General features: G+C 36.4%; 1 protein-coding gene across 17 annotated transcripts in view; it reads left to right on the top strand.

The window, feature by feature from the left end:
* VPS13B (vacuolar protein sorting 13 homolog B) overlaps positions 1 to 12,738 on the top strand; it is an 897,698-nt gene that overhangs the window by 261,517 nt on the left and 623,443 nt on the right. For all 17 annotated transcript variants that reach the window (XM_063642860.1, XM_055286878.2, XM_063642862.1 and 14 more), the window contains exons 18-19: positions 6,136 to 6,270; positions 7,009 to 7,182. In XM_063642860.1, coding sequence (XP_063498930.1) covers positions 6,136 to 6,270; positions 7,009 to 7,182 — 309 coding nt within the window. The remainder of the gene's footprint in view (positions 1 to 6,135; positions 6,271 to 7,008; positions 7,183 to 12,738) is intronic.

Consider the following 12,738-nt stretch of genomic DNA (forward strand, 5'->3'; position numbering starts at 1 on the left):
GCCATTCTAGTCATGGGCAAAAGGGGTCAAGGTAGAGCTCAGGATGTTGCTTCAGAGGGTGTAAGCCCCCAGCCTTGGGAGGTTCCACGTGGTATTGGTCCTGAGAGTACACAGAAGACAAAAATTGAGGTTTGGGAACTTCTGCTTAGATTTCAGAGGATGTATGGAAATGCCTGGATGTCGACTCAGAAGTCTGCTATAGGGGCATAGCCCTCATGGAGAACCTCTGTTAGGGCAGTGTGGAAGGGAAATGTGAGACCAGAGCCCCCACACAGAGTCCCTACTGGGGCACTGACTAGTGGGCTGTGAGAAGAGGGCCACTGTCCTCCAGACCCCAGAATTGTAGATCCACTGACATCTTGCACCATGCAGCCAGAGAAGCTGCAGACACTCAATGCCAGCCTGTGAAAGCAGCCAAGAGTAGGAGTTGTAAACTGCAAAGCCACAGGGACAGAGCTGCCCAAGGCTGTGGGAGCCCACCTCTTGCAACAGTGTGATCTGGATGTGAGACATGGAGTAAAAGGAGATCATTTTGGAACTTTAAGATTTAATGACTGTCCTATTGGATTTTAGACTTGCATGGGCTGTAACTCCTTAGTTTTGGCCAATTTCTCCCATTTGGAATGGATGTATTTACCCAGTGCCTGTACCCCCATTGTGTCTAGGAAGTTACAGGCTCATAGGCAGAAGGAACTTGCTTTGTCTCAGATGAGACTTTGGACTTGGAGTTTTGAGTTAACGCTGAAATGAGTTAAGACTTTGGGGGAGTTTTGGAAGGGCATGAGTGTTTTGAAGCATGAGGACATGGGATTTGGGAGGGGCTAGGGTAGAAGGATATGGTTTGGCTGTGTCTCCACCCAAATCTCATCTTGAATTGTAGTTCCCATAATCCTCATGTGTTGTGGGAGGGACCCAGTGGGAGGTAGTTGGATCATGGAGGTGGTTACCCTCATGCTGTTCTTGTGATAGTGAGTGAGTTCTTAGGAGATCTGATCATGTTATAAGGAGCTTTCCCCCTTTGCTTGGCACTTCTCTCTCCTGCCACCTTGTGAAGAAGGACATGTTTGCTTCCCTTCCACCATGATTGTAAGTTTCCCGAGCCTTCCCAGCCACATTGAACTGTGAGTCAATTAAACCTCTTTCCTTTATAAATTACCCAGTTTCGAGTATTTCTTTATAGCAGCTTGAGAATGGACTAATACAGTGGAGGAAAATAGCAGTGCATTATTCTATATTTAATTTTATTATAAAAATTGGTAATTATTTTTAGATTATTATATTGACAGTGCATTATAACTTATATGTCAATTGCAATACCTTAGGGATACCTCTTTCTTTCCTCTAGTGGACTATGACAATAGGATTTGAGTAAAGGAATATGTGAATACTTTGTAATGCATGTTTTCAAATGTGGGTATTTTCACTATCTTTGTGATTGTCCTTTTGACTCATGTCAGCTTTCTTTACATCCTACAAAAGCATTGTACTCTCTTTCAAAATTAAGTTCTGTATAAAGTTTAGCCAAGTTCTCAGAGTTAAGTACCTGGAACAATAACTGCAGTTATTTTGGCCTCCATAAGTAACAATAATAAATAGTGACTAGTCTTAAGCCACTGTATTACAAGGTAAGGAATGCTGCCTATATCTGAAGCCACGTTTTAGCTTATTTGCTCTTTTTGTTTCACCACATTGCTTCCCTAGTAGTAAATTTCTTTTCACAATTTCTGAGAGAAGTATTTCTGTGAGTGGTGCCCTGAGTTGTATAATGTCAAGACTGTACTCCCTTCTGCCTTTCTATTGCTCATATTTGGGGCATTTTATAATTTCAGTTTGATGGTAGAGTGGAAAGAAACTATGATTATTTTTACTAGCTACTGTTCTCTATTTGATATGAATGTCTATCAAGAGATGAATATAACTTTTATATAAAAATCTCTTCCTTATAAAAATCTGAGCTTTTAGCACTAAAAACAAATTATAAAAAACTTTTCTTAAGGAGAAATTATGACATCATGATCTTTTAGTTGTTAAACCAAATTTAAAAATACTTCAGAAATGTAAAGTTAAAAGTGTCGAACTGTATTCTTGATTGTAGTTGTCTAAATCAAAGTGCTTTATATAGGTATATAAGATTTTTTTTTTTTTTTTTTTTTAGACAGAGTCTTGCTCGTTGCCCAGACTGGAGTGCAGTGGTGCGATCTCGGCTCACTGCAACCTCTGCCTCCCGGGCTCAGGCAATTCTTGTACCTCAGCCTCCTGATTAGCTGGAATTACAGGTGCTCGCCACCATGCTTGGCTAATTTTTGTATTTTTAATACAGATGTGGTTTCTCCACATTGGCCGGTCTGGTCTCGAACTCCTGACCTCAAGTGATCCTCCTGCCTTGGCCTCCCGAAGTGTTCGGATTACAGGTGTGAGCCACTGTGCCTGGCCAAGATTGTTATCAGAAGATGTTTCAGACAACTTATGATAAGAGTCTTATATATAACATGTATGAGATATTAAGAAATACTTATTATTTATGATTCAAGGTAGAGTATTAAGTTTTGGAAACTGTAAAAGAAGCCATGTTATAAAATAATTCTAAAGAAACCGATTTGGTCTATCCGTATTCTTTTGCTCTTGTATATACCGGAAAGTAATTCAGATTTTTGGTTCTGAACACCATTGACGACTCTTTAGAGAATCTTTTAGTAGCTCTTGTGTGCTGACTACTATATAGGTTTCCTGTATTTCTTTTGAAAAATTGGTATTGAATGAGAGTTTGACCCTTAAGGCTTGAGAGCCAGGGGAGGAAAGGGTATTAGGTTCTTTTTCTCTCTCATCATCTAACATAGTGATTGGAACAGAGTAAGTTATCCATTGATTATAGCTCCCTGCAACCACAGTAGATGTTAAATAGAGTAGCTCAGCATCCTTTGTTATAAAGAAAAATGAGATCCAGGCTTTGCCACTTTCTGACTTGGGCCTTTGCAAAATCCTTATTTCTCCAATCCTTTTTTAAATATATATATATATATAGAATGAAAATAGTAATAGCTCCTAAGGATTATTTTGTGTGTGCTGAACAAATAAAATAAACTAGGCATCATGCATGGCACTCAGTAAGTGCTCAGTGAATGTTAAGTGCTATGATTACTATTATTGATACTACTGCTGCTGCTACTACTACTACTACTCCTACTAGTACTACTACTACTACTACGATGATGATGATTGTATTAGCATTTTTGGCATCATTTAATTTTCTGAGACATTAAAATTTCCTGAGACATGAACTTTGAGAATCTGTTAAAAAATGCTTTAAAATGCATAAATATACAGCATTTTAGATACCATTTCATAGGTGTAATGAACTCCTTAAAGTATGCTCTAGACCATAGGTTTAGAACTCCTTCTCAGAGGATAATGGGTACCATTTCAAATGGACACAATTCAGGTGGCAAATATTGGAAAATAGCAACCAATCAGTACACAATTATATAAAGACAAAATAAAAATTAGCAAATTAATAGCTCCAAGTATTAGTCCATTCTCATACTGCTGTAAAGAACTGCCTGAGACTGGGTAATTTAAAAAGGAAAGACGTTTAATTGACTCACAGTTCCACATGGCTAGGGAGGGCCCAGGAAGCTTACAATTATGGCAGAATGTGAAGGGGAAGCAAGTACCTTCTTCACATGGTGGCAGGAGAGAGAATTGCCAACGAATGAGGAAGTGCCATGCTTTATAAACCATTAGATCTTGTGAGAACTCCCTCACTATCATGAGAACATCATGAGGGAAACTGCTCCCATAATCCAGTCACTTCCCACCTGGTTCTTCCCTTAAAACCTTGGGATTATAATTCAACATGGGGTTTGAGTGGGGACACAAAGCTAAACAATATCATAAGGGTTGATTTGGGACAAGGTATTTCTCAGGATAACATTCTCTAACCATTTGCAAATCATTTAATGTGCTTGTTAAATAGCAGAATTCTGGGCCATAGCTCAGGACGACTGAATCATAATTTCTTTGAGAGATTATGAGTCTTCTTGAATACCCTAAAGTCAAGGATTTTAGAATAATGTTTAATACAACTTTCATAGAAAGTGTATGGTCCTCTTAATTATTCATACATAGTTAAAGAAGCTTCAAAAACAAAGGATGGAATTATTTAACCAAAGTATGGAGAGGGAAAAAGAAGTGAAATTACGTTGGTGGGTTTTCATGAATAATTGGCAAAATGAGTGATAAAATCTTCTGTGATGGGATCAGATTGTGTTAAACACCCTAGATCTTTCACATAGTAACTGTTGTCCTCTGGGCAAAAATTAGTCACCTTCTCTAATCTATTGTATCCTCATCTGTAAAGTGAAGATAATAATAATATCTATAATATAGGCCTGTTGTAAGGACTGAATGAGATAATGTACATAACACATACTTAAGTCCTCAGTAAATGTTAATTGATTAGAGTTAATTGTCATTATTATCATCATCATCACTATCATCACGATTTTAGTGGTGGTTGTCCATACTGTCAGTATAATATTCTTAAGGTTTCTTTGCCTGTATAATTCTCACCTACCCTTAAGGATCAAAATGAGGTTCTCCCTTTTGATTACGTTTTCCAACCATTTATTTATGGGAATTATTACCTTCTGTGCTTTTATATCCTTTAGCAAGTAGTACATAATAAAGATGTTAATATCTACTTTTTGGTTAATTTATAAAAATTTATTTGCCTCCTTTTTATCTATACGAAGCATGTGAATTTTATTTATAAGCTATTGTATTTTAACCCAGGAACTATTTGAGCTACAGGTTGAGTGACCCCCTACTCTGAAAATTCAAAATCTGAAATGTTCTAAAATCTGAAACTTTTTGAGAGCCAACATGACTCTCAAAGGCAGTGTTCATTGGAGCATGTTTGATTTTTGATTTTCAGAGTGGGGATGCTCTACTGGTAAGTATATAATACAAATATTCCAAAATTCAACAAAATCCAAAATTCAAGACACTTCTGCTCCCAAGTATTTTGGATAAGGGATCCTCAACCTGTATTTTGTTTCTGTTTCCTCATTTCACCTGACCAAAATATTTCAGAGAATCTGTTTTCTCAGGTAGGTTTTTTTTTTTTTTTTTGGGACGGAGTCTCTCTCTGTCACTAGGCTGGAGTGCAGTGGCGCAATTTCTGCTCACTGCAACCTCTGCCTCCCGGGTTCAAGTGATTCTCCTGCCTCAGCCTCCCGAGCAGCTTGGACTACAGGTGTGCGCCACCATGCCCAGCTAATTTTTGTATTTTTTTTTTTAGTAGAGACAGGGTTTCAGCATGTTGACCAGGATGGTCTCGATCTCTTGACCTCGTGATCCGCTTGCCTCGGCCTCCCAAAGTGCTGGGATTACAGGTGTGAGTCACCGTGCCAAGGCTTACTTGGGTAATTTTATGTTTAAATGTCTCCACCTAGGCCGGGCATGATGGTGCATGCCTGTAATCCTAGCACTTTGGAAGGCCGAGTTGGGTGGATCACCTGAGGTCAGGAGTTCAAGACCAGCCTGGCCAACATGCTGAAACGCTGTGCTACTAAAAATACAAAAATTAGCCAGGCTGGTGGAATGCGCCCGTAATCCCAGCTACTAGGGAGGCTGAGTCAGGAGAATTGCTTGAACCTGGGAGGCAGAGGTTGCGGTGAGCTGAGATTGCACCACTGCACTCCAGCCTGGGTGACAGAGCAAGACTCTATCTCAAAAAAAATAGAAAATAAAAAAGAAAGTCTTCGCCTAAATTAAACGACTTTATAAGTTAAATTTGTTTCAAAAAGAAAAATCTTACTCTGTTTTCTAAAGCCAAATATGATTTTTAAAACTATTTCTTGTTTTTTTAAAAAGTATTCGTGCATTTACTTTTATTTCTTGAGCTTGACTAATCAAGAATTGAATGCATAAGTATAGTTATGAGAGTTCAGCCCATTTATTTTAAATTTGCATCCTTTCACCTCTGAAACACTAAACTATGAAACCTAACACAAATACTGTAAGAACATCTGAGGTAGACAGTTAAAGTATAATTAAGTTTAAATGCCTTGGTGAAGGAGTATAAAAATTATTTAAATTCAATCGGCTAGTACATTTGCAGTTTTCTTTTATTAGGTGTGAAATCTAAGAATCCCCTGCCAACTCTTGAGGGCTCAATCCAGAATGTTGAATTGAAGTACTGCAGCACATCATTGGTCAAATGTGCCTCTGGGACCATGGGATCAATAAAAATTTGTGCCAAAGCCCCAGGTATGTGCAGCTGGACCGTGTAAAACTTTATTGCCTGTATAGGAGAATTGGCCTTGCGTTTTACAAGGAGTGTTACTGAAACAAGAATTTACTCATTGTTCCTATGAATCAGACGTTTTAAATTTTTACTTAGATATTTTTCTAATTGTGCCAGGATGATACTTCTTGACTTTAACAAATTTTTATTTAGGGAAAAACACTTAGTTTTCTGAATGGTTATGAGGGAGAAAAATTAAAGGAATGTTTATTATACTTTTTGGGGGAATAGGAGGTGTATATATATGTATATAATATGACACTTAAATTAAAAAGTTGTTATTGTAATATAATTAAATAGGAGACCCAGTTGTTTTTAAATTTTGGTTGTAAATGACTTTACCTTCCTACCAATATTTTATTTCATAATATATTTTTAAAACTATTTGTGATTTTTTTCAGTGCAAACTAATTTTAAGGTAAGTTTATAAAGGTCCAGATTTTATTTAATTTTTAGAAGACAGTGTGTTTAGTTGTTTCCTTTTATAAACTTTTTCTGGACATGTTCTGCATTCATTAGCAAATATGAAAACTTAAGAGTTAAAAATGCTTTACATTTTATGAGACTCAGTATAATTAAATGTATAGCTAATATTATCAAATAAAGTTGAAATGTTATGGTGTTAGTATATTTTAAAATCAAACATTCTCAAGTGACTCATGTTTTATTTTTATTATTGTTTTATAAATATTTCTTTTCAGTTGATAGTGGAAAAGAGAGGTTGATTCCCTTGCTTCAGGGTCCTTCTGACACTAAAGACCTTCATAGCACCAAGTGGCTCAATGAGAGTAGAAAGCCAGAGTCTCTCTTAGCTCCAGATTTGATGGCCTTTACAATCCAAGTTCCACAATATATTGACTACTGCCACAATTCCAGTAAGTACAAACCTATCATTATTCCCTTGTTTTGCATTTTTTTTTCCAGAAAGGCTTTTAAAATTGTTTTTTTTTTTTTTTTTTTTTTTTTTTTTAGCTATTTTTGTCAATTTGCTTACTCTGCAGTTGTGCTTTTTCAAAATTCAAATGAAGAATTTTGGTATCACTTTTGTTAATTGAAATGTGTTTATAAATAATAATGATGTTATTTATATGAGAGAATTTAGCTGTGTGTATAGTGGTTAACTTCAGATTCGTATATATAAGGAACAACTGAGTTTTAAAATATAGCATATCATTATAATGCATATTTTCTTGGGGTAGTAGCACTTTGTAACCCACCGTTTGTCATGTGTAAATTGGTGTTTTTACCTTCTGTAGTTTTTTAGGAATGAAAAGATTTGATGGTAGAACTGAGAAAAAAATCTCAGAGGTCATTATCTCATTTCTTAGAGTTTTATTTTTTTCTGGTAGCACTTTGAATAGAATCTATTTCATTTTATTCAACACTGTAATAGCAGAGCTATACCTCTCATGTTGAGAGAAGGTATCGGAAGGATCAATGAAGACTGAGAAAAGAAAAATGTATGATAGGTAGAGATCACTATCAGCCATGAATTCACTTAGCCAGTATGTGGTTAGCAAAGTCAGGGTGTTCGGTCAATGAGGCTAGCAACATGATAGTAATATAGACATTTGTTTTAAAAGATAGGTGGTCCACATTTTCTCTCTAGAAGTAACTGGCCAGTGAGTAGTTTCAAATAGCTGCTTTAGAGTAGAGCTTCATTAACATTATTCAACAAGTACTGTAGCTTATAGAAAGTATGTTCAGCACTAGTATGTTCAAGTAGAAACTATGAAAAGATTTGCAATTAACTGAGCAGAGATTATGTAGAAGTGAATATTGAATAAAGCAGTGCACAAGTGAATATATACAGGGACACAAAACATTTGAAAGATGAGTATATTATGGTAATATTTGCAGTTGAGTGGCATCCACATTGAAAACTGGAAATTAATATTTGAAAGGTGAGTCTAAGGATGCTGTCTCTCAGCATGCTTCTAAGGACAGCACACCTCAAAAGTAAGATTTCAGCCTGGTAAGAATGGGTATGGAACCATAAAGAACGAATGATTAGACAATGACTCCCAGATCCAAAGTAGGATTTTCCCTATAGAGAAAAGATTTTACCAATCTTTTAAGACAGGGATTGGTAAATACTTTATTAAAGGGCCTGACAGCTAATATTTTAGGGTTTATGGCCCTTACAGTCTCTATCTCAACTATTTCTGCTGTTGTAGCACAAAAATAGCTACAGACAAGACTTAAATGAATGGATGTGACTGTGTTTCAATAACGCTTTATTTATAAAAGCAGGAAGTGGGTCAGATTTGGCCTATGTGGTTTGTCTAACATGGTTATAGGAAGAAGGAATTGGTGGATAAATATCATGGCTTTGTTAATGCCTATTTAATCATGTTCCTTAAATATATTGTTTAGTAAACTTCCTTATAGAATTACCCGTATAGTAATTTTTGTTTTCAAATAATAAACTTAAGATGATACTAAAATGACCAGACCATTCAGTTACAATTTTGATACCAAAGAAGAGATCAATCTTACTAGAATCTTGCCACTTATTCTTGAGTTGGACAGGAACTCCTAATATTTATTTTACCATATATACAATGAAAATAAATTAATAAGTCAAGCGTATTTAAATAATCTGTTCTTCAACAATATATTATCTTTTATAATTTAAATGCATTTCTAGGGTCACAAAAATTTATTTTTGTTTTTAACTTTTTATATGGCTCTAAAAGTAAACTGGTATAAGAAAAAATTATCTGTGACACCTATAATATTTACAAAGTTTTAATTTTTTCTTGCTGTTAAGGAAGTTCATCTAATCTGCAACATCAGTGTTATGGATAGTGGTATGTTTATGGATTTGTGTGTAAAATTTTAATGTGATCATGTATTTAATGCTTTGAAAATATTCCTTCGGGTATGTTTGGAACCTAAAATGTAATATATTTTAACTTAAAACTACATTCACATAGTTTATTTAGGGTATTTTTAAATTTAAATTTTTCATCCACCTTACAACTGCCACCCACATTCATGGCTTAGGTATTTATGATATGGTTTAGAGAGCTCATAAGTACTATTTTTATGCCAGTTTTAAAATAATTTGAATTAATCTTATGTTCTTATAACAAGATTTAATTTGGGTGTATATGTATATATGTGAGTATGACTGATGTTATAGACAAATCGTAAGTAAATCTTAAATGAAAAAATTAATAATTCCTTAACAGTCCTTCAAGACTTTACAAAAATATTATACTTTCAGCAACTACTTTCCTGACCACTGTATCTAAATTTCTCTCTCTGTCTCCTGCACACGTATTGACACTTCTTACTTATTTCTCTACACTTTAGTTTTCCTTAGTACTTATCAGAATCTACCATACAATGTATGTTACTGATTTATATTGTTGATTGTTTCCCCTGCTATTAGAATTTTATGCTTCATTTGGGCAGGACGTTTTGTCTCTTTTTGGTCACTACTGTATTCCCAGCATCTAGACCAATACCTGGCACATAAGCTAACAATAAATACTTATTGAATGAATAAGCAAGTAACTGATGATTACATTTACTTTTCTTTGGTTTTTGAAGTTGAAGCATCTAATGGAATAGAGACAGGAATCTTTCCGGAGGCTTAAGGGAAGAAAAAGATGTTAGGTGGTTAAATCTTTTAGGTGAACAGTTAAAGGGAAGCATGAGTGGTCTCTGCTTGTGTTTTCACAAACAGATAGATGTCCAGGTGAGGTTGTTAATGAACTTTTCTCATGGGCTTATAGAATTTGAATGATGATCATACTAACTGGCTTTTTTTGGGTCATGGCATGACGTGTGGACGACAGCTGGTCTTGTGCATATACTCTCAAATTGAGGGGGATGGGTGGTTAAACTGGGGACCAGCAAATGTTGCAGATGTTATGTAAAAGTCAATTAGGAAGTGAGTTTTGAGAGGAGCTAATTACTTAGGCAGCCTTTTGACTGTGATTTGAGAATGTGAGGGAATGGACAGCTTTATTAGTGGGGATTTGGAATTATGACAGAGAGAAATATTAATGGTATTAGTAAAACTCATTATAAAAACAGTACTTTACAATTAAAATGTCACGTTTGTGTAAATTATTTTATTTGCTTACAAATCAAAACTGTTTTAGGCAGAGAAAATATTATTTGTGTCTTGCAGAGGAGGAAATAGATGCCTAGAAGTTCAATGACTTGTCCAATTGCCTAGCAAGTCAGTCTTTGAACTAGAACTTGGAACTTCTAACTATACAACATTTTTCCACCATGTTGGGTGTTGGGCTGTTTATCATTTTCTGTTTTAACCTTAGAATCCACCTCACTAAACACTGTATCCTTCAGTCTTAGAAGTTCCTAACATAAAGGATCTCCTTTTTTACTTTATATTAAGCGCTGTCAAAAGAGCCACACTGTCATGATCTTACAGCATTGTTTTGTCTTTGAAGTCTCAGCAATTCCCTTTACACTTCTCCCTCTTCCCTCCTTGATTGCATTCTGCCCTTGACTAACTCTGATTAACAGCAAAAGAGCTGAAGGCTCTTATTAGAATACAACATGCCAGCACACATTCTGTATTTATGGTTACTTTTCAGGGGAACCATTTAATGACACATTTCTTAGGTTTGTATAGATACAACAGGTCAAATAGAGAAGTAGATGCTTCTCTGGTTCCTTCATAGGTAGAAGCACTTGGTGACTATAACTGACATATGTAAAACATTTAAAAATAGGTTCTGCCAGGTGCAGTGGCTCATCCCTGTAATCCCAGCACTTTGGGAGGGCTGAGGTGGAAGGATCACTTGAGCCTGGGAGGCAGAGGTTGCACTGAACCAAGATCACGTACTGCACTGTAGCCTGGGTGACAGTACGCAACCCTGTCTCAAAAATAAATAAAAATAAAAATGAGGTTCTAAACATTTTCTTCCCTTATTTTTTATTATTATTATTTTTTAGACAGAACCTTGCCCAGGCTGGAGTGCAGTGGGCGTGATCTCAGCTCACTGCAACCTCCGCTTCCTGGGTTCAAATGATTCTCATGCCTTACAGAGGTGCACCACCATGCCTGGCTAATTTTTGTATTTTTAGTAGAGATGGGGTTTCACCATGCTGGCCAGGCTGCTCTTGAACTCCTGGCGTCACGTAATCCACCTGCCTTGGCCTCCCAAAGTGCTGAGATTACAGGCATGAGCCACTGTGCCTGGACTCCCTTGTCTTTTTAATGTAGACTTTGGCTCTTCTTATGCTATATTTTGCCTGTGATTCATAGCAGGTTCTGCTTGCTAAAGAGTTCTGAGTCTTTGTTAATCATGATATTAATGTGTAAATAAATTTTGGAGTGTCTGCTATTTAGGAATATAAAATGACCATGAATTCTATCAGCTTAGAATCAAAAGAATTTAGGCCATCATTTCAGTTTCTATTTTTTTTTTTTGATACGGAGTCTCACACTGTCGCCCAGGCTGGAGTGCAGTGGCGCGATCTTGGCTCACTGCAACCTCCGCCTCCCAGGTTCATGCCATTCTCCTGCTTCAGCCTCCCAAGTAGCTGGGACTACAGGCGCCTGTTACCATGCCCGGCTAATTTTTTGTATTTTTAGTAGAGACAGGGTTTCACCGTGTTAGCCAGGAAGGTCTCGATCTCCTGATCTCGTGATCCACCTGCCTCTGCCTCCCAAAGTGCTGGGATTACAGGCGTGAGCCATTGCGCCTGGCCCATCATTTCAATTTCTAAGCCAGTGTTAGGAGTTCTGTTTACGTGTCTCCTGCTCTCTCTTTGCTCTGGCTCTGCTGGCCTTTTTTGATGTTCTCTGTGGTGGTTATGTATTTACATATACTGTTTTTTTCTGTCTGGGATTCTCACAACCATCCTTACCCTTTTTATACCTGTTTATTTCCAGCTCAGTCTCAAGATCTCAGCTCAACTACTGTTTCTCCAAGGAAGCCTTCTGTGACTCTGCCTTTTCCCTACCCCCTCCCAAGCCACTCAATTTAATTAAGTACCTCTCTTACATTCTTTCATAGCTGTTAAGACGGTGTATATTTATATATGTCTTTACTACTTGACAGTGAGTTCCATGTGGGCAGAATTAATCACTGGTTGCTTACCATTTTATCTCCAGGGCCTATCACTGATGAATGCACAAAGAATGCATGAGAAATCATTTGTTGAATGAATGAATAAATGAACATTTATGACAGATGTTCAAGGGTATAAATTTGACAGATAATCAATTCTTGATACATGTTAGCCTCCTTTTCTTTTCTCTATTTCTGTTTCTTCCTCCTCTTCCTTTTCCTTCTGCATATATCTACCACTAGAGAAAATATCTACCAATATCTTCCTCTGTAAGACAGTTCTAATTACTATTAGATTATTTATTCACTGGACTATACCTTCCATTTCCTGGTCTGATTTTATTCTTATAAATGACATGAAATAATATATCA

The sequence above is a fragment of the Symphalangus syndactylus genome, chromosome 7 (genome assembly GCF_028878055.3).
Source record: "Symphalangus syndactylus isolate Jambi chromosome 7, NHGRI_mSymSyn1-v2.1_pri, whole genome shotgun sequence".
NCBI classification, from domain to species: domain Eukaryota; kingdom Metazoa; phylum Chordata; class Mammalia; order Primates; family Hylobatidae; genus Symphalangus; species Symphalangus syndactylus.